Raw genomic sequence first — 24,273 nt, 5'->3', positions numbered from 1 at the left:
GTGACAAGTATGACTGGCTCTTAATTGACTGACAAAGAATGTCAGCAAGGACGAAAGAAAACCACAAATCTATTTTGGTTGAAGCACGTTTTACTAATTCTAAACAGATCCCGATCGTCTGTCTTTCTGACTCTGATACCACGATTACACATTTGAGGATTACACATTTTGAATTTTGAGTGTAAGGGAAGGTCCTACAGAGATGATAGTCGGTTCCCTCTATAAGTTAGGGTTAGGAATAGGGATGATAACCACCAGCCAAATTCTGTGATATTTGTCATATTTTGTATTACTTCGTGTTTTGTTTACTATCAAATTATTTTTGAACTATTATTTAGGACTATAATGTTATGGTTCTTCTATCGTGGTCTTGTGTACGTTTTGATTTGTTTACTATACGACATGACTATGTAGTATGACTAAAGTCATTACTGTGGGTGATGTAAACAATTAAATTGTTCAAATTTACAGTGCTCTTACTTACCACCACTGGATTTCTCTTTACAAACTATTTTGTAAATTTGAAATGTTTATGGACACGTTTTGGGCATAATAGTCTATTCTTAAATATAGGAAAACAATAGTTTGACCTATAACCATCATAAAATGTATTTCTCATTGTTTCCCACTTTCCAATTTATGTTCAGTTTTCAAAACAGATAAGTTATATTTCTTACAGAGTGTTAAACACAATGTAAATTTGTGAGTAAGTAAAAGTCCTGCATTAAAAATTCAACTTAAGTAGTCTAAAAGTCTAATAAGCCAAATGCACCTTAAAGTATTGGATGTACAAAAACACCAATGCGAATGTTGTATTATTATACTTCATATTATTTGATCATTATGCCTATTACCCGGGCACAAATGTAAATGCAGGGTTAGGGTTATGCCCTATTTTAATTAGTCTTGGTGGTTCAAACGTCAAAATTATTAAAGTTGTCTAACAGAAAAGCAGTAAATCCTCACATTTAAGAATCTGGAACAATCATGTTATTATTCATCATATTAAACATCGACTTCAATGATCATAAATTAATTGCCAATTTAGTTAACTAATTGATTCATATAGAGCTGTTCATGTATGCGGAAGTAAACAAAGTTGGCATCTAGCCAAAATATATGAATAAAAAGTAGGCTACATGAAATGTCATGGAGTAGACTTTTAACGTGGACATAAAATAAAATATTAGTGTAAAATACCTCAAGATGTTTACCTTACTTACGTACAGAAGGCTTCACGAATATATGTAATTACACTGAAAGTTTTCCACCGAATTATTAGTCGGCGGGAAGAGGGGAACCTGTTGAAGAAACTGTAACCCCAGAGACGCCATATTGGATCTGACAAGCTCAGCCGTCCGGGCCGTTGAGCCGTAATGGCGTCTTCGGCGCAGCACGGCCGTTTTGGGGTAATGAAAACTTTCAGGGACGAGGGGCGGGCGGAGTCACGGGGGGACGGCTTCCGGGTTTCCCTTCCTGGGCTGGGACAGCGCGGCGAGAGTGGAAGAGAGAGAGAGAGAAAAAAAGGCTCCTGTTGGTGAACAATATTTCCGAGTTCCCCTGAGGTAAGGCACTGAGCTCCGTGGTTTGTTCTGATCGTTCTGTAAATGACATGTCAGGTTTTGGTCGGAGCAGGGGGGCGGGAGAGGACGCACCGGAGCGCCAGGCGAAGCCGAGCTGGCAACAGGACACCAGCTGCGGTAACGACTGTTGCATGCTAAAAGTTTGACATGAGCTGTGCAAACACTCGACTTCGGCCTGTTGAATAGGTTTCTCAAGAGGAAATCATCGTTTGAAGGAACTACGGTATTTAACTAGTGGTGTTGGTTCAAAGTGAAATGTCGTTTGGTTAAACTCAGTCAGTGACAGACTGGGTGTGGTGGACAGCCAACTGTTCAGACCCAGAGGCCTTCATACACTCACAACTCCCCCGGACAGTGATTGTGTTATAGTCTTTTCTAACTATGTGGCACAATTGTCCCAAGTAAACAGTTCCCCTCCTTCAGTTAATCATAAAAATGATGATAACCCCAATAGCTTTTATGTTTTTTCTTTTTAAATACTCAGTGATTTTGAACTCCTTTTGTCCCAGGTCGTATACCCTCCTCGCCGCCATATTCCTAAATCAGTATCACACACACATCAGACGTGCTCGTTCAAAGCGTTCGACTTCCACACATTTCCCGTCAAACCCTCTTGTGTAACATTACTGACCTCGGAAATGGCATCCGATAAATCTTTGACCTTTGACCGTGAGGGAAAATTGTGCAAAAATACATTTGATGCTTAGACAACTTAACAATAACAGTGGGGAAACAATAACATATTGTCATTATGTGTCCGTCCAAGATGTGGCAGAGGGCCATTATTGAAGAGTTATCATCCATCTTTGCCCGTGTTTTGGGCTCAGTGAAATCATGAATTATTCACTTCCTTTCGAGCTGAGTGGTGAACCGAGTGGGCACCATGGCAGACTGGGTGAGCTGTAATCTCGCGCTGGCAGCTGCCCCTTTTTGTAACTTAAGAAACATCTCTACCCTGTTGAACATCAACATCAATTTGATATCAGAAGGACAGCATCTCTTGAACTACTTCTACTGAAAGACGCCCCCAGGCCTTCTGATCCAGCACCTTCACCGCTCTCTGACCTCTCCCCTTCCTGCGACCTTATTTCACAAACACTGGCCGGCACAGAAGCGCAGGGGGAAGACATATGTCTGACACTATAAACTATGAGAGGGGATGTTTCCTCCCATTTTCCTCCAGTGGTGTGAATGGAAAAACAAAACTTGATTCACGTTGACAAACCAAAGTGGACCTGCACTATTGTGTCAAAGGTTTTTAATGATGTCACACAGCACAATATCTTTTTTTCACTCGACTGTGTGTGGAAAAATAGCAGGAAGAAATGCACATTAATAGAAATCACTTTGATCCCTGTTTTTTTTTGTTGTTGTGTTAACAAGAAATCGGTCTTATGGACATTCAATTACTTTCGCTGTCATGTAATGAAGTTGTGATGACTACAATGTCCATTTGCAGTAAGGCAGAAATGATTCAATTAATTGATTGGAATAAAAAAAATTATCAATTATTTTGATAGTCAATTAAGTGTTTGAATAACCCAGTGTGTATTTTTTCTTAAAATTTTCTGGCGGTATCTGGTGGTTAAATTGCAAACAGCAACCAACTGAGCATCCAACAGGGACACTTTATGGTGGCGCACCTCTGATTCCATTTCCGTTTTTTGTCAGTTCTGAAAATTCAAAGTGAATGCGACGTATTCTGGACCGTTTTGTGCAACCGTATTCAACACGACGTAGCAAACATGGGGACTTACACGGAGGTGGGTCCACCTCATGTAACTATATTTAACTCATTCAAAGTTGACCAAAAAACATTGGTTCTATGTTACGGTGATTATACATATATGAACACAGTTATGGACAATATATTCAATTTCTGTGAATAAGTTCTTCTAAATATTACACACTGTAGCTTTAAGTACACTGTACAGCAGCTGTGTTAGAATAACACTTTGTTTCTGTATGTTATGCTTTTGGACATTTCCTGTCCTGTCCCCATCATCGTTAACCTTCCATCCTGGGCTTTAAACTCTGTGTGTGTTATGAACAGACCTGCTGCTTTCCTCAGGCTTTAAAGGCAGTTTCATTCCGCCTATTGTGGCTTTTATGTCCTCTCCGTGGGCTCATATTATGAAGTGTTTCAACTTTGAAACACGTATCATATCTATATTACCGTTGCCCATCACTTCTACCTTTGGTCTCCAAGGGTCATGAATGTTGTGCCTTTTGCTAATGTCTGTGTGTGCGTGTGTCTTTACACGGGCCAAACATCACTTTGTTATGTCAAGTAGCTCTGGGGTCCCCGTTGCTATGATCGGTTGCCAGTAAATTAACGTTATTGTTGCAAAATGCCACTGAGTTCACGAAATATCCACGGTGTGAAATCATTGCTTCAGTGTTTCCAATAAGAAAAGAAAGTCCCTAATCCACAGAGGGTGGGTGTGCGCGGAACCCTTGACACTGCCCGTCAGGAAGGTGAATAGTTCTGCTAGTGCTGCTGCCCCTTTCATGGCTTCACATGCCAATAAATCAACTGTAAATGCATTACATGCCAGGAACTTTGGCTTTTCTAAGGTGGCATTTTTCCCTTTTGGCCCAAACAGTTTAATCTCCCCTATGTCTGGCCCGTTGATAGATGTGAGTGTGTGTAAGCAGCTCAGCAGCCTAGCCGATTAAATGGCCATTATTAAGAGTGTATTATTGAAGTGTGCCTCCCGCCTGTCTGTCCTGTTGTGTTGTCTTTGTGATATTACAACTACGATATTTGAGCGGTTTAATTAATCTGCCGCTGGACTAATGCTGGTTCCCACAGAGCCTGTCAAAGAATAGAAGGGTGTGTAGTTGTGGACACGGATACTCCTGTGTGGGCTGCTACGTAAACTTAGATGTTCATTAACAATGAAAACGCCTTTATTGTTTTATTTTGTTGTGTTTTTGGCTGAAACTTATATGTTTAAGCCATGCTAGTGTTGTGGCTCAAGGCATGGCAATGTTGCTGTCTCTACCATCACAATAAGGTGGAGATTTTAGCTTTTTCGTGAAGCTATTGGATGAATTCCCATGAAATATGCACAATGAATGAGGCCTGGAGAATGAATCTTATTGATGTTTTATTAATTTATCTAGTGAAATATCTTAAAACCTCCTTGATAGATAGAGTACCACTTACTCTGTAAAGAGATTCATGTTCACCAGAGGATATACCCTTTTGACTTTGGCAATCCTCTGAATTTTCCTGTCACAACTGTTGATTGAATTGCCATGAAATTTGGTCTGTACTGTACAATCATGTTCTCCACAGGATGCATTTCAATAACTTTGGTGCTCCTCTGACTTTTTAGTCATGGTGAACATGATAAACATTAAACCTGCTAAACATGGCTTTGCTGGAGGCTTTTATAGTTAGTGTAGTTATTTTCTTTAATGATTAGTCTGCTACTTAACAAAATGATGTGTCGACCAATAAAGTGGTTTCTAATTATATTATGATTGATCCACTAATTGACGTTTAATTAGTTTCATAATGTCGTTAATATCTTTTGACTTGAACGGACCTTTAGCCCTTCACCTGGCACTCCTCCACCCTAAACGGCTGGCGTCTCCCCTCCGCTCTCCTGCATGTGGCCAGTCCTGAATGTGGTCAGGGGTGAGGCACGTGTTCTCCCCCCTCCCCAGCTGAGCTGCTCTGTATAGGAAAGGCTTCAGGAACCAGAGGGATAAACAGCCATTGTTCCCCTTGTGGGCTCGATGAAACTACCCTGTCAGTTTGAGAGACCTCGTCCCTCTTTCATGTAGATACACAGGGCCCCCCCGACTACGGTCTGATGCATGTGACAGTGTGAAAGGGTTCCCCAAACGAGCGAGGTCAGTTCAGGTTCCCATGCAGCCTTTTTTAACATTACGTAAGCAGAGTGCATCTCCGTTTGGCAGCACACTGCCGCCTGCCTCTTTCTAATGCTTATCACACTCCACCTGTCAAGGGCCAGTGTGTTGGTGATAAAATGGAGCCTGTTCTTCCTGCTCAGTCATTATGGGGCTAATTTATCAAGCGGGCTTGTTGCTCTGTCGTCTGCTCAGGGTCATAGATCTGGGCTGGAGCACGGGGTACAAGTAGGCTGTAACAGTTTAAATGGAGTATGGGAACAAACTTGACGCCCCAAGCTCTTAATCTCCGCTCCTTCCATGGGATAGTGTTAGAAAACAGTGTCATCGCCAGCCTGAAGTAACGTCTCAACATGGACCGATGTGAGGTGCAGACTCTTTCAAGTCATAGTTTACAACATAAATATCCTGAGGAGGCGTTGGGTTCATGTTTCCTGCTTGTGAAAATGAGCCCTATAATGATAAAAAAAAGAAGATATTATTGAAGATTAGTGTTGTACAATTAACTGTGGTCTGTATTGTCTGCTGCTTTACCCGATAATCACATTTTTATATATATCAGTATCATAAATTATAATTACATACTGCCCCTGTCTGTGATGATATTTTAGAATTATAGAGTAAAAAGAATAGTGAATAATAAAATAATATTGTATTTGTTAGAAAGTAACATTGGTCCAGATGCACAAACTAATAACATTTTCTGATTAGGATTATTATTAATCTGACACATCATTCATGGGTAAAAGTCACAAATTTCATTTAGCTTCATGGGTGCATGTGTTGTTCAAAATCTGATCAATAATAAACAATTGCGTTGGAAAGATAAGACATCACTTCAGCAAAATTATGAGCATTTCATTTTAATATAAATACCTTAAGTGAGGGAGACTTTTAGGAAAAATCTGGAATGAATGAATTCTTGAGAAATGATTAAATCAAGATTCCTGGAAGATGTTTTTTTTCCACAAGGCTGCTTTATTCACGGCTTATCTCTTTTTTTCTTCATTTTCCACCAGCAAGCTCGTAGGACATCCAGTAAACAGTAGCGATGTCTCAGTCTGGAGAAAAAGGAAAGGTGAGTAACAAGAAGACATTTTTATCAGGTCCCAGTTTTGACTTGGTCAGAATGAACAGCAGGGGTCTGTAATAAGGCAGTGGTGATTAACACTCTTGGTACTTGTAATCTCATGCACACACTCTTACACAGGCATCCAGGGAGGATATCCTGTATAAATACTAGTGCTTCATAAGCTAGGCTTTATTGCCTGTTGGAATTTCTCAATTATACTTATCATCATCAATCTCACTTCATCTATACACATACAGTACACCTCATTAACTGATGGAAAATGTCAGGGAGGACTTGATTACTAGATTTACTGGGTTTAAGGAAGCAATGAAATATAGAATATCATTAAATTATCAAATTGCTATTATCATTTCATATTTTTTGACCAGTTCAGTACTTAGTTCCTGACCTTTATCTTTAACAATGGACGTGTCTTTTTGTGTTCTACAGTTCCCAGATGCAACAGGTTATGTCGGGTTTGCCAACCTGCCAAACCAAGTGCACAGAAAATCTGTGAAAAAAGGATTTGAATTTACCCTCATGGTTGCAGGTGAGTGATCCCTCTTTTCTCTTAATGTAGACTTTTGCCAGAGGAAGGATTCCTTTTGAGAGTAGAGCTTAATTTTCCTCCATTCTCTTTGATTTTCAAGGGGAGTCTGGTTTGGGCAAATCGACACTTATAAACAGCCTGTTTCTCACTGATCTCTACCCTGAACGCTACATCCCCGGTGCCGCAGGTATACGCCCAAGTACACACGCACACGCACACACACACGAAAATTCACAAACAAACACACTGTAATAATACAGAAATGTCTGCTGCAATGTCTCCAGCAGAGCAGTACTTCAGGAGGAATGCTGGGAATGCTTTAGTCACAAAATATGACCCTGCCCTTCGTATGACTTGACTTAGATTAGGACTTGTACTGGCTTGAAAACACTCATCCCTGCCTTCTTAGGTCAGTTTTTACAGATAAGAAAACGCATCGTCCTTTTTAGATGACAAAAAAAAAAAACATGGTTTCATTCTTTAAAGGTGTAATCCTACTTGAGGCCTGTGTTCGTGGCAGTTGAGTGGTTTGTTTAAGAACATTGCACAGGCAGAAACTTGTCCTCATAGTCCTCTTCATTATCCCTGAGGACTTCCAACATGTGACAGTACTTTTTCAAATTTGCTAGTCACTTACTTTATATTTATTATTATTTCTATTTTTTTTATTATAGTTGTTTTGACTCAGCCATTAGACAGCGGCTCATTGAAAAATACCTTATTACTTCCTCTCTCCTAATTCGTAACCAAAGAATTTCCCTGCAGAGATTAATAACGTTTTTGTGACTCTGATATACTTGTTCTTGCCTCCACAGAGAAAATTGAGAGGACGGTGCAGATTGAGGCATCAACTGTGGAGATCGAGGAGAGAGGAGTGAAGCTTCGCCTCACCGTGGTCGACACCCCCGGATACGGCGATGCCATCAACAGCCAGGACTGGTGTGTTTGTGCGCTGTGGAGGAGTGAGGAGGGATGATGACTTTGGAACATGTTTCCTGTCCTGCACGGTGTCTCATCCTTTCCCTCCTCACCTCAACTACTCCCTTTCTCAAGTTTCATTCTAAACTCTTTGTCCTATGTCTCCTCCCTCTGCATTCTCCAAGTCTAGATTTCCTTAAAGTGTGTGTGTGTGTGTGTGTGTGTGTGTGTGTGTGTGTGTGCGTTTGCGTGTTCATGTGCGTTTGTGTGTTGCATCCTCATGCCAGTGCTGTAATTGTAACCTCCTTGTTCTAGATCTATTTTCTTACACTGCTGGGCACGTTCATGTTCATGTTCTCTCCAACAAAGGCTACAACAAGTAAATAACTGCAAAAGAGATGAAGTATCAGAAAAATAGTCTCTTCCCCTTAGCTTTCTCTCAGCAAAATTTCCTACGTACTAATTTTTTAGACCATGAATGTTCAAAAGTAAATAAATGAAGGAATACACACAATTTTTCATTAAAGGTTGTTGAACTGAACAGAAATCAGTTAAGGTTTGTGCAAATGTTTATATTCAAACCATGCTTCCTGTGTAGAAGACAATTTAATGCTTCATAAAATCATGTTTCAAAAACTTATATAGACAATGTTAGTAGTCACACTACAACATTTAGCTCATAGTGGCTCCTAAGCAAGGTGAACCTTAACTCGCTACTAGATTCTTCAAAATTATTATTTCCATCACTGTCTTTGAAGCTAGCGTTGTTATTCTCTGTGTAAATGGTAGAAGCGAGTTTCTGTGGTTATTTTGTGTGATCGAGGAGGCTTAAATCTGCTTCTCATCTTGTTCTTTGCCTCTGACATCAGCTTCAAGACCATCATCCAGTACATTGACAATCAGTTTGAACGATACCTCCATGACGAGAGCGGGCTGAACCGAAGACACATCGTGGACAACAGGGTGCACTGCTGCTTCTACTTCATATCTCCATTTGGACATGGGTAAAAGAGCATACAAACACACACTTGAAGTTGATATTATCCTTTGCCTTTTTGATTTAGTCATGTCTAAACCTGAACATCCCAGATTATCTTAAAGATCCACTATTTTACCCCTTTTAACACATTTATATTTGATCTCTGAGGTCCCCAAAATATGTCTTTGAAGTTTCCTTCTTAAAATACCCCTCAGGACCCTCATACTTTGAAACCTCTAAAGCCCTCTGAAGCCCTCTGAAGCCCTCTATCTCAGCCCTTCTCTGGGTGAGCTGTTTCTGTGTCTGTTGCTTTTATGTAAATGAGCTTCGGCTGGTTTCACCCCTCTCAGGAAGTGGATGTTGCCTAGTCTTTCCGGGGCCTCGCCCCTTTGTTTACACTAAGCGAACACAGACAACTGTGTTCACGGCTTTCACACGGCGTCCGCCCCAGCACGGCGTCCAGACGCCCCGGCACGGCGTTCGCTGCTCCGGCACGGCGTCCGGACGCCCCGGCATGGCGTTCGCTGTCCCGGCATGGCGTTCGCTGCCCCGGCACGGCTTCCGCCCTGGCACGGCGTCCGGACGCCCCGGCAAGGCGTTTCGCCCCGGTATCAAGTTTCACAAAAAGCTAAATGAAAACATGAGTGCAGGGCCAGATTACCGCTATAACTCTAAATAATAAAGTGGCATTCCGTCATGCTTTATTCACTCAACCTGTCCATCAATAGTATTTGCTCTACAACATAGCCACATTAGCTGCGGCGCTAAGGCAGAATATGGACACTTCTGTATCCGTTTTTGCCATCAACAACAGAGCAACCTCGTATCTTGGCCATTGTTGTTTACCGGGAGCCGATGTTAGCGAGGAAATGAAACATGGCCGCGGCGAGATACGTTTAGCAGGTTTCAGTGGGCGTGAACCACACCGAGCTCTGGGTGTGTGACACTACCTGGAGGAGGAGCTGAGGCCAGGCTGAGGAGCAACGTGACGTAACGATGCGCTGCGAGCTGAACAGATCTCTTGAGCACACATTTTGTGAAAGTTGGAGCAAGAAAAAGAGAGAGAGGATGGACTTTTCTGACGTTTGGGGGGTCCGTTAACACATATTTAGGGTAAAAAAGCATGAAAAGTAGTAATTTTCATAATAGGGGACCTTTAAATAAAAAGACGCCCCCCCTTGTGAAACTTGCTCTAGAATAAAGTCAAATTTATGAATGATAATTTGATTTAGTTGTACTTTGTAATTAGTCAAGACGTGTTTACACTGTACCACCGAACAGATGATTTATACCAACAAGGCAGAACTTCATAATTTTGCATCTTTCAAGATAAGACATCATTTATTTGCTAGTAAAGCTGCTAGTGTTACACCATAAACATTTTGTTGCTAGCAGTGGACTTTATCTTTGGTTAATTTGGTGTTCCCCATATAATTCATTGTATTGTTTTGAGGATGAACTTTCTTTCCTATCTAAATATGTATATGTTTTACCTTTTAAGTTTTTTCTTAATCCCTCAGTACTATCACTGTCAAATTCTAACGTTTTCCCTTTTGTCTTCTCTTCTGCTTCTTCGGCTTTTCCTCTTTCTTTTCCAGTCTAAAGCCTCTGGATGTGGAGTTCATGAAGGCCATCCACAGCAAAGTCAACATAGTCCCAGTCATTGCCAAGGCTGACACACTGACACTGAGGGAGAGGGATCGCCTGAAGAGAAGGGTGAGTTTACACACAGAAACACACACACACGCACAGGTGTCCCCCTTTTTCCTGTACAGTATATATAATCGTCTTTCCCTTGAATCTGATTCTTGGCTCAAGGGTAGACCTGAAAATTTCTTGCTGTGAAGATATTTTGTGTTTAATAGGTCTTGTGTATAATTTAGATGGATAACATCTCATAGAGTCTCAACCCATCCCAGATACTTCTTGTTGGAGCTGACCCTTGTGTCTTCCTGCACGCTCCTCAGTTTATTAGAAAATTGATCATTGAATTATACACAAAATAATGGCAAACTTAGTTTGGCACCCTTGGGTGTCAGACATCCGTGGGTTTGTATGAAAAAAAACACGTGTAATTATTGGTATGACTCACGTTCTCATGTTTCTGATGATTCAGGCAGTTTGTTCAAAAGGACAGGGAGGGATGACATGGAAGAGGAAACGGTAGGAGGGGCAATGGTTGGAAAAAGGTCTTGTGTATAATTTAGATGGAGCTCATCTCATTCAGTCTCAACCCATCCAAGATACTTCCTGTTGGAGCTGACCCTTGTGTCTGCCTGCACGTTCCTCAGCTTCCTGCTGCGCACACACACACACACTCACACACATACACACATATTTGTTGCTTTTTTACATTTTGCATTTGCATTTAAAAATTTTGTATCTTTTGGTTTTGGTTGCTAAAACAATGAGTCATGATTAATCTCTGATAGTGGGCGAAAATGAAAATGACCTTAAGTTGCATGTCGCAGTTCAGAAATATGAGGGCTGTGTGGGCTAAGTTTAATCACTTTTTTCATCTCTGATCACTTCATTGTGTTTTTAAATTGAAAGTCAGCCTGTGTCCTCACCTGCTCCTGCATGCATAGACCTCCTGCCTGCCTCTCATTCAGCTGGGTCGGAGCTGGTGGCGCAGCTGGCCTGAGACAGTCGGCTGGAAGTCTGTTTTGTTCAAAGCTCCAACAGCCTGAATGCCCAAATTGGCTGATGCAACATATAAGGAAAAGAATAAGAAGGGGGTCACAGTTTAAACTTTCAGGACACACACCTTTAATCTCGTATTTCCTAAGACAACAGGATGGAACATTCGTCACAGTATCAAAATCTGAGAACTCTGTGATGGATTCAAAGCAGAAATTCCTCCACTGTGTTGACCTTAAGAGGACCTTACAGTTTAATTGTACTCTGTAGTGTTGTTTTGTGTTCTGACCTTCCTCAAACCTTATAAGTGTTCCTTTGGCACTTAAGATGAACAAAAACCATGTTTCCTGCAAGTGCTGACCCCCTCCCCAAACTACAGAAACCCCCCCCCCCCTCAGCTGGCAGCAGGTCAGCTGTGGTGATTAGAGTTTTGGCATACTTTTTGTTAGATTTTGTTCATGTTTTGCTTTTCATACAGTTCATTGTCGGACATCATATACTTAAAATGTGTAGCCAACAGCAGAGGAGTGGGAAATGAAAAGAAAATATTTTAACAGTATCACGCTCGCTGATCTGACCTGTTAGCTGCCCAACTGTCCTCAACGCTATCTTTCTTGCAGAGTTTGTTCACATGCTCCGCTAAGTGTAGCCTTAACAGACATTTCCCACTGTACACTAAGGAGCAATTAGCTGCTGACTTCAACAAGATGGACACACACACACACACACACCCTGGCCACCATGAAGTAACCAAATCCATAAGCTTTCCATAGATTCTGGCCATGGAGAAGACATGATTTCGAGGGTTCAGATGTACCAGATGCACATTCAAAGACACGTTTAAATTTAGTTGACTGTAATCAATGATAATGAGTTCCTGGACAAAACCATTATTGTCAGGAAATACAGAGGGTTAATTGAGCTATCTGCTCCAAGTATAGCAATGCAATGGCCCTATGTGTCCCCTCAGGCGGGCATATTATTCCTACTATCGCTTTCTCAGTCACATTTTTGGCACAGACGACTTTTATCTTGATCTCAATTTGTAGAAAATGCCATGGTGCATCTGTGCCCGTGGAAGTTTCTGTCAGTGTATTAAAAATACCATACATTTTTGACAGGAACTTAATTAAAGACATGTACACGAACAGACGCTTGGTTGAAAAGGAAGATTGTTATGTGTACAGTAGATGTGTGTCCCTCTTATAAAGTGAATCGTTGTACCAGCAGATAACTTGTTTATCACAGTTCACTAGTAGCTTTTGTGTAAAAGTCAGATTTATTACAGAAGCGTCATTGTAACGCCCATTCCTTTTTGTGTCTCTCAGGAGAACAAATATATCTGTCTTCTTAAGTATTTGTTGGTACGATCAGATTAGTTGAAGTGGCTCTTAGGTATACGTGCCTGATTCCTGCCTTACAGTCTCGTACAGTGCACCGAGGCACAGGGCCTTCCTTTGAGGTCAGAGCGCCAGCAGCCAAGAACCTGTCAGAAAGCCGAGTGCTGGAAGATGATTGATATCCCCCAGTGTTTCTCCCATAGTATTTAATTGTCGGGTACTTTCTCACCGTTTTTTAAGCCATTTGTCTCTCGGTAAATAGGACTACCCCCCCTCCTCGCAAGGCTCGTCCAGTGTTTTCTCTTTTTATGAAGGGGAAACAGCTTGTACAGAACAATAAAAGTTTCCTACAATGTGTGAAGACTGACTGTTCCACCGACCAGATAGAACCTGCCGCCCTGTACAGAGCAGGACTCTACGGGATGTCGTTCAGCTTTCATCCCCTTAGTTCTGCCTCCCAGTCCTTCCTCTGCTGGCAGTACCTGACTCTTACTTTCTGCCTCTTAGTGTCCTCTTTTTTAATTTTCTCTAATGCCAATTTCCTTCACCGGGGTCTCTGTGGTCACTACCTCATAAGTTGCCCTGAGGAGGGTATATTGAGGGGCTGATCCTCTCAGTCTGGGACCTTGCAGTCATATCCTGTGTGAGGCTTTGGACTCAAATTGCTTCTCCGTTTTTTATTTTTTTGTCCTGTTTGAACATAGATGACACTACCCAGCTGGTTTAGACTGGAATCCTGATGGAAGCAAGTGAAAATGACACTGAATATTCTTTTTCAAATGATTCTATAACTAGAACTGTAAGTCAGACCACAGAAGACAAATCTGCAAATCTCATTTAACTCAGTTTCTGTAGCAAAAATGCTCAATATTCTCTTTTTTTCCAACTGCTCTATTGAGAGGATTTTGCTATATTTGTCTCATTTAAACTGGATATCGTTGGGTTTTAGACAGAAGAAAGGTTTCATCATCTTTTTTTTTGTATATCTTACTTTAATAGTGTTAGAAATGCAGTTCTGCTGTTGTCTCTTGTTGCTTGGGGCAGTCAGGGAAGTTCAGACATCTGAAAAGTCAGATGCTAAACACCAAAACTTTTTAAACGTAAGAAGGTAAATTCAGATTTCATGTCCGCTTTAGTGTTAATTCATCATAGCTCTTTTGTCAATTTTCAGATGTGAGATTTTTACTACAACTTAGTTAATGCGTGTTAATTGTCATATTTTTGTGAAATGCATTAAAACCAAACACGGGCTAAAGAAGGAAGGAAGGAAGGAAAGAAAGAAAACTCAAACATGAGTTTGACCCACCTAACATGATTTTAAAAATGACCAGCAGTAATATAGCTGCACTAAAGGCTGTATTTAAACCATAAATTATTCTGAAAGAAGAAGCAGAAGCCAAACAGCCGTTTGCCACAGGCCTCAACTCCAGTCTGTGATAACTTTTTTCTTCTTCTGTCTTTTGTGTGAAGACTAAAGGCTGTTCTCCTAAGCCAGAGGTCAGCAAGGGCTGGAGATCCCGGCTCGTCCTCTGTTCTCGCACCAGACAATAGTTTAGTCCCTTTTCTTCCCTCCAATACCTTCTGTTTTCCTTCCCTCTGTGCCTTCCGCCCCACATCTCTTGTAGCTTCCCTCGTCTTCGTCGTCTCCTCCCTTTTCCTCTGTTGTCTTTCGCCAATCCATCTCTGTTCACTGTCCACCATCCAGACTCCTCCGTCATCTACGCTCGTCCCCTCCTCAGCTGCCATATTTCAACCCTTGGCCGAGGAACTGTCACACTTTCCCCTCATTGTCCGACTGGCTGTTGTCTCCCCCAGCCGCTCCACCGTGTTCCCACTGTGTGAACCAGCTCAAAGACCCCACTGGGACACTAATCCGATGACTGGACAGCTCGTACCAGCCAGTGTTGTCACCAGGTTTGCTTAAATGGCAATAACAGAAAGTGAAAGGAAAATGTGAGGCAGGTATAGGTGACTGATTAATGATATGTAGTTATGTTTGATATTTCTTTGTACATATCTACACTGGTGCCCCATGAGTAAATGTGTAGCATTGATTACCTCATTTTCCCCTCACTGCTCCGGTTTGTGCTCGTGCTTTTCCTGTCAGTGTTTCAAACACGCGGATATATTTATTTTTCTGCCCTCCGGCAGTCATTGTGCCAGGGCATGCTCCACGTCTCTGCAGAGTTTCAAAAACAATAAATACGCGTTTTTCCTCTTAGAACAAGCAGCTCTATTACACACTCATCGGCTCCCGAGTAGAGAAAGAACAAGCCCACTACACTGTGAAAACAGCAGGGTTCCTTGTTTGAAGGTCAACCTGAAAATAGGGCTTCTGGACTTTGCTGCACTGCTAATGAGTCACTTGTAGCTGTCGGGTTCACTGTCGAGACCCTTTTGAAAACCAGAAAGTCACAAAACGTGATGTGTGGATAAAAAAAAATCTTAAACTCGCACTGTCCCCTCCTTTAATCTTACTTAAATACACGATTACATGAATAGCTCGATTGTTCCTCTGCATGCTCTGTGATCAGAGAGAGAGATGTGGGTGGTCTTAACTGTTCTAATACTTATCCTAGACAATAGGAGTGTGGGTGTGTGTTAACATGTGCCTGCGAGTGTGTTGATCTCCGTTACTAATATGATGCCCTCTCGTAACCATGGTTGTTGGACTTCCTCTGTCCTTTCCATCGGTAGTTCTGGTCCCGTCTGTTCCAGTCTGGACTCTCAGAGTGGATATACCTGGAATGTGTAAATACTGTAAACACAAAGTTTATTGTTATCCCTGTGGTGCTACGTGCTGTATGGGTTCTTTTAGTAGGATATGATATTTGAGGAGCCGGAGGGAGTTGCTCGGTAGATTCTCTGGAGGTCGGACTGGCTGGAAATTCGAGCATATTTTTCACCAGTCATTCTTGAACTCTGGTGACCCACTGGCCGACAAAGCTCCATTCCCGTAACACACCTACGAACTCTTTTTCTGCTGCGGACACCAGATGATACCAGTTCACGTAGTAAGGAAACAGTTCACTATGTGTATGTGAAAGTGTGTGTGTTGGCGTAAGAAGCTGTTAGGAGGTCTAAATCCCTCCGACCCCCACCTAGATCAGGTATTGTTGGGGCTCTCTCACCCCTGAGACTCCCTGCAGGCAGGAGAGAGCCAGTTAGTAGTTGAAAGCGAAAGGCATTTCCTGGCAAGAGAGAAGCATGCGTTTTCATGTGTCGTAAGGTTAGCAAATGAATTTTGGAAACTAAAGAAAAGTAGTAAGAGTTTAGCAAGGAATCAGATTTTTTTTCTTGTAAATGAGGTATGTTAAATGTGTTGTCCAAAAAATGAAAACAGCAACACACAGCTCAGTGCACGCGAAGTGTAGATATGTATATTTGTTGGCAGATTCCTTGTTTGACCTAATCATTCATTTTTTGTATGGAGAAGTCACGTTCTGTTGATAGAAGATGAATTTACAGACATACTGTACAGCAGTCTGCACTTAAAACTTTAAAGGCTTTCTACCATTCTAGACTCAAATTTACAACAGGAGATGATTACATTGCATTCTTTTCTTGAAAGTCGGTTGGCCCTTAATTCTAAGTGGGATGTCTGCTTCTCCAGATCTCATATTTTACATTTATTGGACAGTTGGAATTTTTGCTTCTAATGTTAAAGAAACAATTTAATCAAATTTCCAAGATGAAAACATTAGGAACAAGAGTACTCGGAGAGCGCAGACCTTCGCCGAGGCCAACTTATCGCCACTGAAATTGCTGTTTCACCCAAAACTTGCATTCCCATGCTTCTCCATCTGACCTACATATATTTATAATGTTATGTATTTGTGGAGTGATGACTGAAAATGTCGACTTTTCCCAAACCTCACAATGGTGATGAAACCTTTTGAAAAATTCCTGGATCCTAAAAGACAAACAAACAAATCACAAACAAACAAACCAAACAAATCACACAACCTCCTTGGCGTGGGTCAAAAGTTAAAGCAATAGCCACACTTTGGCATTTGCTATGTGAAATTTCTTCTCTGCCCTTCCTACATGGAGATTAACACAAAACAGTGTTTCAATTTTTATTATGTTAGCCTGCATCAGCCTTTGTATGAAACATTGTGGGGAAATCCATGTAAAACGGTGACTGAAGGTGTGTTTCACAACGGATTATTTGTCAGTCATGTTCTTATAAAGCATTTAGAAAGTAAGAAGCAATTATTAATTAAATGTAAACAAGGAAATAGGGGGAAAAAACACACCAAAGCAGCTTAAATCCTCTTGTTACATCTCACTCGTTTCAGCCCTTTCCTCTGTAGAACCTTCCTGCATTAAAGTAACTACATGAAAGGGCACAAAGTATAAGCACTTTTTATCCACTGGATTGCAGACACACAGTTGGACCAACGGGGATCTCATAAAGGACAGGGAGCACTCAGGAACACGGACTTAATGCTCACCATGGTCGAGATTTTCCTTTAATAAACTCTGCACTCTCGGAAAAAAAGGGGCCCCTGTACCTCAAGGTGTTTTTCTCAGTATGGAGGGAGGTTTTAAAAGTGCCTGAAAGCAGATCAGAAATCCTACTTCTAATGGCAGTGATGCTCCGTTTCATTCCCCTCGCAGGGATCGGTGAGGTTACCGAAACGTTACGTGGAAGTGCAGCCGTTCGCTCCGCGTTACAGATCTTTGCTCTTCTCATTCAGAGTTGATTAGCGTCAAGTTGCAAGTTTGATTGTTTTGTTTTGTGGATTTTTTTCCCCCCACTCTGCATTGTTGACTTCCTATGACGGCTCATGTACACGTTTCTACTTCCAAGTATTGTTCCCTGTCACAGTTCTAGTTTTGGTTCGCTCTGTCCTCAGCTATCACACGAGAACGGTGTGATTGCGAGCGTTCACCACAATCCCTTCTTTTTTCACTTTGCCCTTTTCTTTGGCAGCTATTTGTTTTCTTCCAATGTTATTTGTCGAAAAATGATTGTCTCAAAGCTTAGCAGGTGTTTGAGTCATTCATATTTTTGTGGGCTCGCTTGTGAGAAAGAACAAATTGTGAAAATATTATTCCCTCGGCAGGTTGACGTGATGAAACGGTTGATCCCTGTAATGATGGGTCTGCGCCCTGCTACATTATGATTTGAGGTTTTGGTTGTATCTGCTGTGCAGTTGCAGAAAAACTGCTTAGCCATGTCCCCCATGACTTCACCATGTGTAATTTTAACCTATGGACAGACCCGCATGTTTGCTATATTTGGTGCTACACATAAACACTACAGTATATTTGATAGTGCTATTCTTAGAGCTGAATGAGACTGACTTCATTCTGGAATCACAGGTCTCACATGATTCACCTGCAGTTTATCTCACTTTTAACCCATGTTCTGACTGGATGGCAGCAGCCTCCACCCTCACACTCACCATTACTGGGCAACATGACGAAACATTTCCACAAACAATGCTTCGTATTCAACGATGTGAGCCAGAAACATAGGGTGATAAATCTTGGGCTTCCTTTTCTAATTAATAATGAAGCAAGAGTCTTGTGTGGCATTGTTTGTCCACTGCCCTGACAGCACTGAGTGGACCCTGCATGGCCAACCATAACAGCACGGTGAGGGGTGGGGGTAGCGGGTGGTATTATAGCCCCGACAGGATGATCATAAAATTAAAATGGCTCCCACGGCCAACATCTCTGTGCCAACGAAAATACACAACTACGAGGAGGACGAGAGGCCGGCGTAACATTAGGGATTGAGGCTTACATTGTGTACAGTAAATCAGAAGGAGACAACAGGGATTTGAAGCAGGCAGTGATTTTGACATCGGATGATCCCCGGGAGGTCTTGATTACAGGTGTCGGGCCGCACTAAGCACATGTTACGGAACAGAATAATTCAGGTAAACAGCCATCCTGAAGCTTTTGACTTATTTAGGTCTGGAAACAGATGATGGCAAACGAACTCGTATGTGTGCAGTGCTCAGATGATCGTTTCTGGAATAGCAAATGTTAGTTTGCATTTATAAAGTATGTTCCGCTCTCGTAGTTAGTTTTCTATTCGACTGATTTATTTGTTGCCTTCCGCTTAGATTTTTTCCTGTTTCATTGCATCTTATCTGAATCTACTTTTGCGACTGGATTTGTTGTTTGTTTCATTTTTTTCCTGCCATTGTATCTCATGTGTTTATTTTCCCTCAACTTCCCCAAATTTCTCCGTGAGCTGCCCCACCACAGTGATGTTTATCCAGCCACCATGTTGGAGGGATCTGTAAATTGTGTTTGAGTCATTGAAGGAAAAAGAGGCTCTGGCCTCATGTCACGCTCTCGTCCGAGTCCCGCGCCCCTGTTTGTTTTTAGACCTGCCCCACAACAATACCCCAGCTCTCCGCAGCACACACACTATCTCACACACACTCCGCACAGAGCTCACTGAGAAAACAAAGTGACAGCCATAACAAGCGCTCAGACAGGAGCTGCGCTCTGTCGGAAAAACCTGCGCTCACTTCCCAGGCTCCTGGCTGACTCGACGCTGTCCCAATATACAACTGCAGTACATGAAAGTCCCCAAAAAGTCAGGAAAAACAACACTTGACATTTTTTGGCTCCGTTACATAAGGCTGCATTGTGGATTTAAAAAGTCTGCTCTGGGGAAAACAAAAGAAAAATGCAGCTTTGATGTTTGGAATAATAAATACTGACATCTGTCCTTGAGGGTAGCGGTGAAGAAAGCTCCTTTGTTTTAACTTGTTTCTTCACCGGTCGGCCCGCGAGCGAAGCAGGGTGAGAACTTCTGACTCTTTTAGAACGTGAACACACACACACACACACACACACACACACACAAAGAAAAAGGCCGTCATTATTTTTCACCTGTCTACCCTCTTCTGTCTCACCCCTCCTCATCTCAACGGGGCGCTTAAATGAAATGTGTTGCAACAACAACGGGTACTCACTCACACCCTGCCATTAGTCTGTGGGGCTGTCTTACTTTCTGTTTACGGGTCCGAGTGTCATTTTGTCCATATGAATCAGGTTACAGTGAATGCAACCATTTTATGAATATATACATTATTTGGTAAAATAATTACAGACGCCTCAGCCTTGCTGGTATCAACAGAGTGGTAGTTAAGCAGAAGAAATGCACGCTGTGGATAAAACAGAATACTGGGGCGACCCGATGGCTGTCAGAAAGCGCACTCCGCATGGGCGTACGTGTAGAGCAGAAGGTGTCTGGTTTGACCTCTGTCCAGCCAGACAATGAACAACCCTACGTTTCCTGTCAGTCCCTCCCTGTTTTCTTCTGCTGTCCAATTAAAGGCACAAAAAAAATAATGATGAGCATCTTCTAAACACAAAATGAAGCATGAATTCAAGATGTTTTGAAGTTTAGTGGTAGTGACGGTAAGGATGTTTAACTGATTTTCAAATGACATGGTTTTCCAGATCAGAGGTTTCTTGAGTGTTGGAGTCCAGACAGACGACACAGAGACAATGGACATGTTAAAGAGGAGGTCACGAGAAGGTCACAACCTCGCCTCCTCACCCTTCATGTTTCTTTTGATTCCACCTTTCAGATCCTGGATGAAATCGCTGAGCACGGGATCAGAATCTATCAGCTACCCGACGCCGACTCTGACGAGGACGAGGAGTTCAAGGAGCAGACCAGAGTCCTGAAGGTGAGAGAGGGACACGCAGCTGATGTCAGCCGCTAAGAAACTACATTAGATATTTCTCCCTCTGCGTGGTTTAGTGAGGGATGCCATCCTCCTCCCATTCATCCTTTCTTCCTTTCTGATACATAAATTTTCCATCTGACTTTGTTTCTCTCTGGGGATCAACTGAACTTCATCTTCCTTCCCCAGGCGAGCATTCCCTTTGCTGTGATTGGCTCCAACCAGCTGATTGAGGTGAAGGGGAAGAAGATCCGTGGTCGTCTTTACCCCTGGGGAGTTGTTGAAGTGGAGAACCCCGAGCACAATGACTTCCTCAAACTGCGCACCATGCTTGTGTGAGTGACCCCTGGTCATAAAACTGCTTAAGGAATAGGGTAATCTGACAGGAAGTCACTTAAAACCTTAACTGAACTTGTTGCTCATTAAACTGGTTGTAAAAGTTAGCCAGCGAAACAGATATCTACTGCCCTCTGGTGTGTGAAGATAGGATGTCTGTCTATTGCAGGACCCACATGCAAGACCTACAGGAGGTAACTCAGGATCTGCACTACGAGAACTTCCGTTCAGAGAGGCTGAAGAGAGCGGGCAGGTGAGACATGGATTTGTATCTCTTCGGCAGCAGATGAACTACTCATGATTCAAGAAAAATCAATGATATTCAATGTGGGGTTTTTTTCCTGCAGGGCTGTGGATGAGGAGGTGGTGGATAAGGACCAGATCCTGCTGCAGAAAGAGGCCGAGGTGAGAACTCCCACACACCGCATCTCAATTATCGCACAAAAGATTTCTTGATTTGCTCAATAATCAGTGAGCAGCTGTAAGTACAGATGTGCAGGTTCCAAAACGATGGGTTTGTGGTTTGGTACAAAATTAACTTTTTTCACCAGGCAACAGCTATACAGGTTTCCGTCGGAGTTTGTGATTTACACTGAACAAATGTAATTCTCAGCCATGGAAACTTATCAGATAAAAGATCGTTTTACAAGCAAAAATTACAGTGAGCTACATGCGTGTGTATTTTATTTAAGGCAAAATGGAAAATGTTTAAAAATGTCAAATATGTTCTGCGCGTTTCGGGAAACAACTGCCATCAGCATTAATTCAGTGTGCAGCACTTCTTTGTTTTTGTCCTGGGCCAATGCGTCTAAAATCTTCAAGGTCAAACCAGGGAAACTTTCAATTCTTCAGCTTGGCTTTACTTTCAAAGTGTCTTATCTATTTACATTCATTGTTTTGCTTCTTTGCCATGGAGCCTGCACGTCATCAGGCAATAACCAGTTTCCTGATTGCTTTTGATTGCTCTGTTTGTGTTACTGCTGCCGCACACCGTAGTGAGTGGGCTGGGTGCAGTGGAGCTGTTTGTAAACAGTGTGCCCAGGCAGGATATTCCATCACTTCCTGCCTGGATTTCCTGGCCCAGTTTTTATGGTGGGAATGACCTCAGTAATGTGAGGAACCCTAAACACAAAGCTGGAGAGACAGTGATCCATTTGCTTTTGACAAGGTTGTGAGTGGGAGAAAATATTAAGTAACGACTGTTAACGTCACACTTTATTCTCCTAGAAAGTCCCCTGGTTTTTATTTCCTACAAAGGAACTAAATGATTAAAGGGGAAACGGAGACTGCTCAGTGAATTAACTGCCAATTAACTCGTCATGCCAGTTCATAGCAGGTCAAATGAACCTGTAAACATTCTGTGTACAGGTAAATTAGAGGCAAACAGAGTGGGTCATGATTACATTTTTTTAACTGTTGTCCCTGCTCAGATGTGACAACGTCATCGATTTATTTTATAAGATTATAAAACAGGTTAATAAGATAATTAAAAAGTATAGAGAGCAATACTAAAAGAGATTATTAAAAGTATTTCTATTTTAGAAACATCACTCAACAGACAATTACACTATCTATTTATAGCATACAACTAAGAAATGCATTATACAAAACATACAAAGCATTGATTTATCAGGTAAAAACATCTGACATGAACCATGTGCCTTTCTGTCCTCAGCCACAAGATGGCAGTAGCTATTAAAGAAAAGCGTCAGTGTTATTGTTCAACAGCCTGAGCCATGCGGGTTTTTAAGGGGTTTGGGCTTTGAATGCCCATTGTCTGTCAAAGTTATGAATTAAGACACACTTGAAATAATCTGATCTCATTTGCTCTGAGTTGGCTTAATGACACAGATTAATCCCTGATTCTGGTTCAGTTTGTTTGGCTCATTCAAGAAAGAAAGAAAGTTAACCTTGGAACCTTGTTTTTTTTTTTTTGTCCTTCCCTCTCGTAGCTGAGACGCATGCAGGAGATGATCACTCAGATGCAGGCACAGATGAAGATGCATTCAGACGAGTAAAAGGGTCAAAAGGAGCAGAAAGAAACACACGCTCACACACTCACACACTCACACTCACACACTCACACACACACACACACACACACACACACGCACACAAACACACACACACACACACGCACACACACACACGTGGTCCTCCTCTGAATCCATCACTCCCTGCCTCCACCCTCCAGGAGTCCAGGATCACACCATCTTCATCTGCTCTTCACATCATCATTACCATCATCACCTTCCCTCCAAACATCCATCCATCAGGTGTTCGGGAGCTCACCACAGTTTATTATCATTATTATTATTATTATTATTATTATTCAACAATTTGTCAAGACTTAGTTTTGTTTGTAGTATTTTGTGAGACTGGACAAAAATTAGTATGATCTCAAAAATAGTTGAATGCTTGATAACTGATATGTATCTATGACTTAGTCTTTGATGCACAGAGCTGCCAATGACAACGGTACTGAGAGGTTTTGCCATCACACTATAAGTGTTAGTTGACACAATCTCCTATTTAAGTTGCTCTCAGGATAAGATTTTTTCAAGGAAAAAGTGGAAAACGAAATGTTTATGGTTTCAGACCTTCAGTGCCTTTTTGCCTCAGTCTCATTGCGCAGTAACTTTAAATATTACCACAGTGAAAGTTCAGTTGAAAACGAGGACTGCTCATGTTGCCGGTTTTCTGGGGAAAAACAGTACCTTTCAATTGTGTTAATTTAAAATGTTATTTTTTAGCGAGAAATACAAACTTAATTCTAAGCATTTATTTTTACTTTATGTTTGTAAACTACTACATGCAAGTAGTCAAACTAATACCACTCAGTTATAAAGAGAAACTAAATTCTTTAGGATCATGTAATAATTAAATTAAAGTGCCATGTTGTCAGTATTTTTTTTTTTTATCATAGAGAGCTGCATGATCCTAGTACAGGTTCAGAAATAATCAATCATCATCATACTGTTTTGTGTTTGTAATCTCCCATTTAAAAATCCAGCACTGCAATATTTAACTGTTATGTTTAAACTCCCTCCTGCCTTCTAACATTTTCTTTTTTCAGCAGTGACGTCAAAACTGTGCTGTTGTTGATTTGCCATTGGCATTATTTTTGTTTCTCTGTCTTTTGTACTCATTAAGACATAAGCATAATTATTATTTCTTAATCATAATGTCGGTAAAGATTTGTTTTCAAAGTGTCTACATTTTTTATATCTCTCTCTTAAATTAATAAAAAAGGGCTACAGATACAGTCAGAAACTCATCTGTTTATTTTATTTTTCTTGCTGA

General features: G+C 41.6%; 1 protein-coding gene across 1 annotated transcript; it reads left to right on the top strand.

The window, feature by feature from the left end:
- Positions 1-1,418: 1,418 nt before the first annotated feature.
- On the top strand, positions 1,419-24,247 carry zgc:63587 (uncharacterized protein LOC393431 homolog). The gene is made up of 12 exons (XM_035639890.2): positions 1,419-1,565; positions 6,488-6,546; positions 6,991-7,090; positions 7,191-7,277; positions 7,906-8,029; positions 8,878-9,012; positions 10,586-10,703; positions 20,536-20,637; positions 20,824-20,969; positions 21,140-21,223; positions 21,318-21,375; positions 22,923-24,247. Exons 2-12 carry the CDS (start codon positions 6,520-6,522, stop codon positions 22,986-22,988), a joined length of 1,047 nt encoding a protein of 348 aa, XP_035495783.1. The 5' UTR covers positions 1,419-1,565; positions 6,488-6,519; the 3' UTR covers positions 22,989-24,247.
- The last annotated feature ends 26 nt before the right edge of the window (positions 24,248-24,273 follow it).

Source organism: Scophthalmus maximus, chromosome 19 (genome assembly GCF_022379125.1).
Source record: "Scophthalmus maximus strain ysfricsl-2021 chromosome 19, ASM2237912v1, whole genome shotgun sequence".
In the NCBI taxonomy this organism is placed as follows: Eukaryota; Metazoa; Chordata; class Actinopteri; order Pleuronectiformes; family Scophthalmidae; genus Scophthalmus; species Scophthalmus maximus.
Note: the sequence above shows the minus strand (reverse complement) of the source record. Positions and strands in the feature narration are given on the sequence as shown.

Bases quoted from the DNA above. Each gene is read 5' to 3' on its own strand.
- zgc:63587 (XM_035639890.2), top strand. From the start codon at position 6,520: ATGTCTCAGTCTGGAGAAAAAGGAAAG. The intron at 6,547-6,990 runs GTGAGTAACAAG...TGTGTTCTACAG, and splicing joins AGTCTGGAGAAAAAGGAAAG to TTCCCAGATGCAACAGGTTA. The intron at 8,030-8,877 runs GTGTGTTTGTGC...CTCTGACATCAG, and splicing joins GCCATCAACAGCCAGGACTG to CTTCAAGACCATCATCCAGT.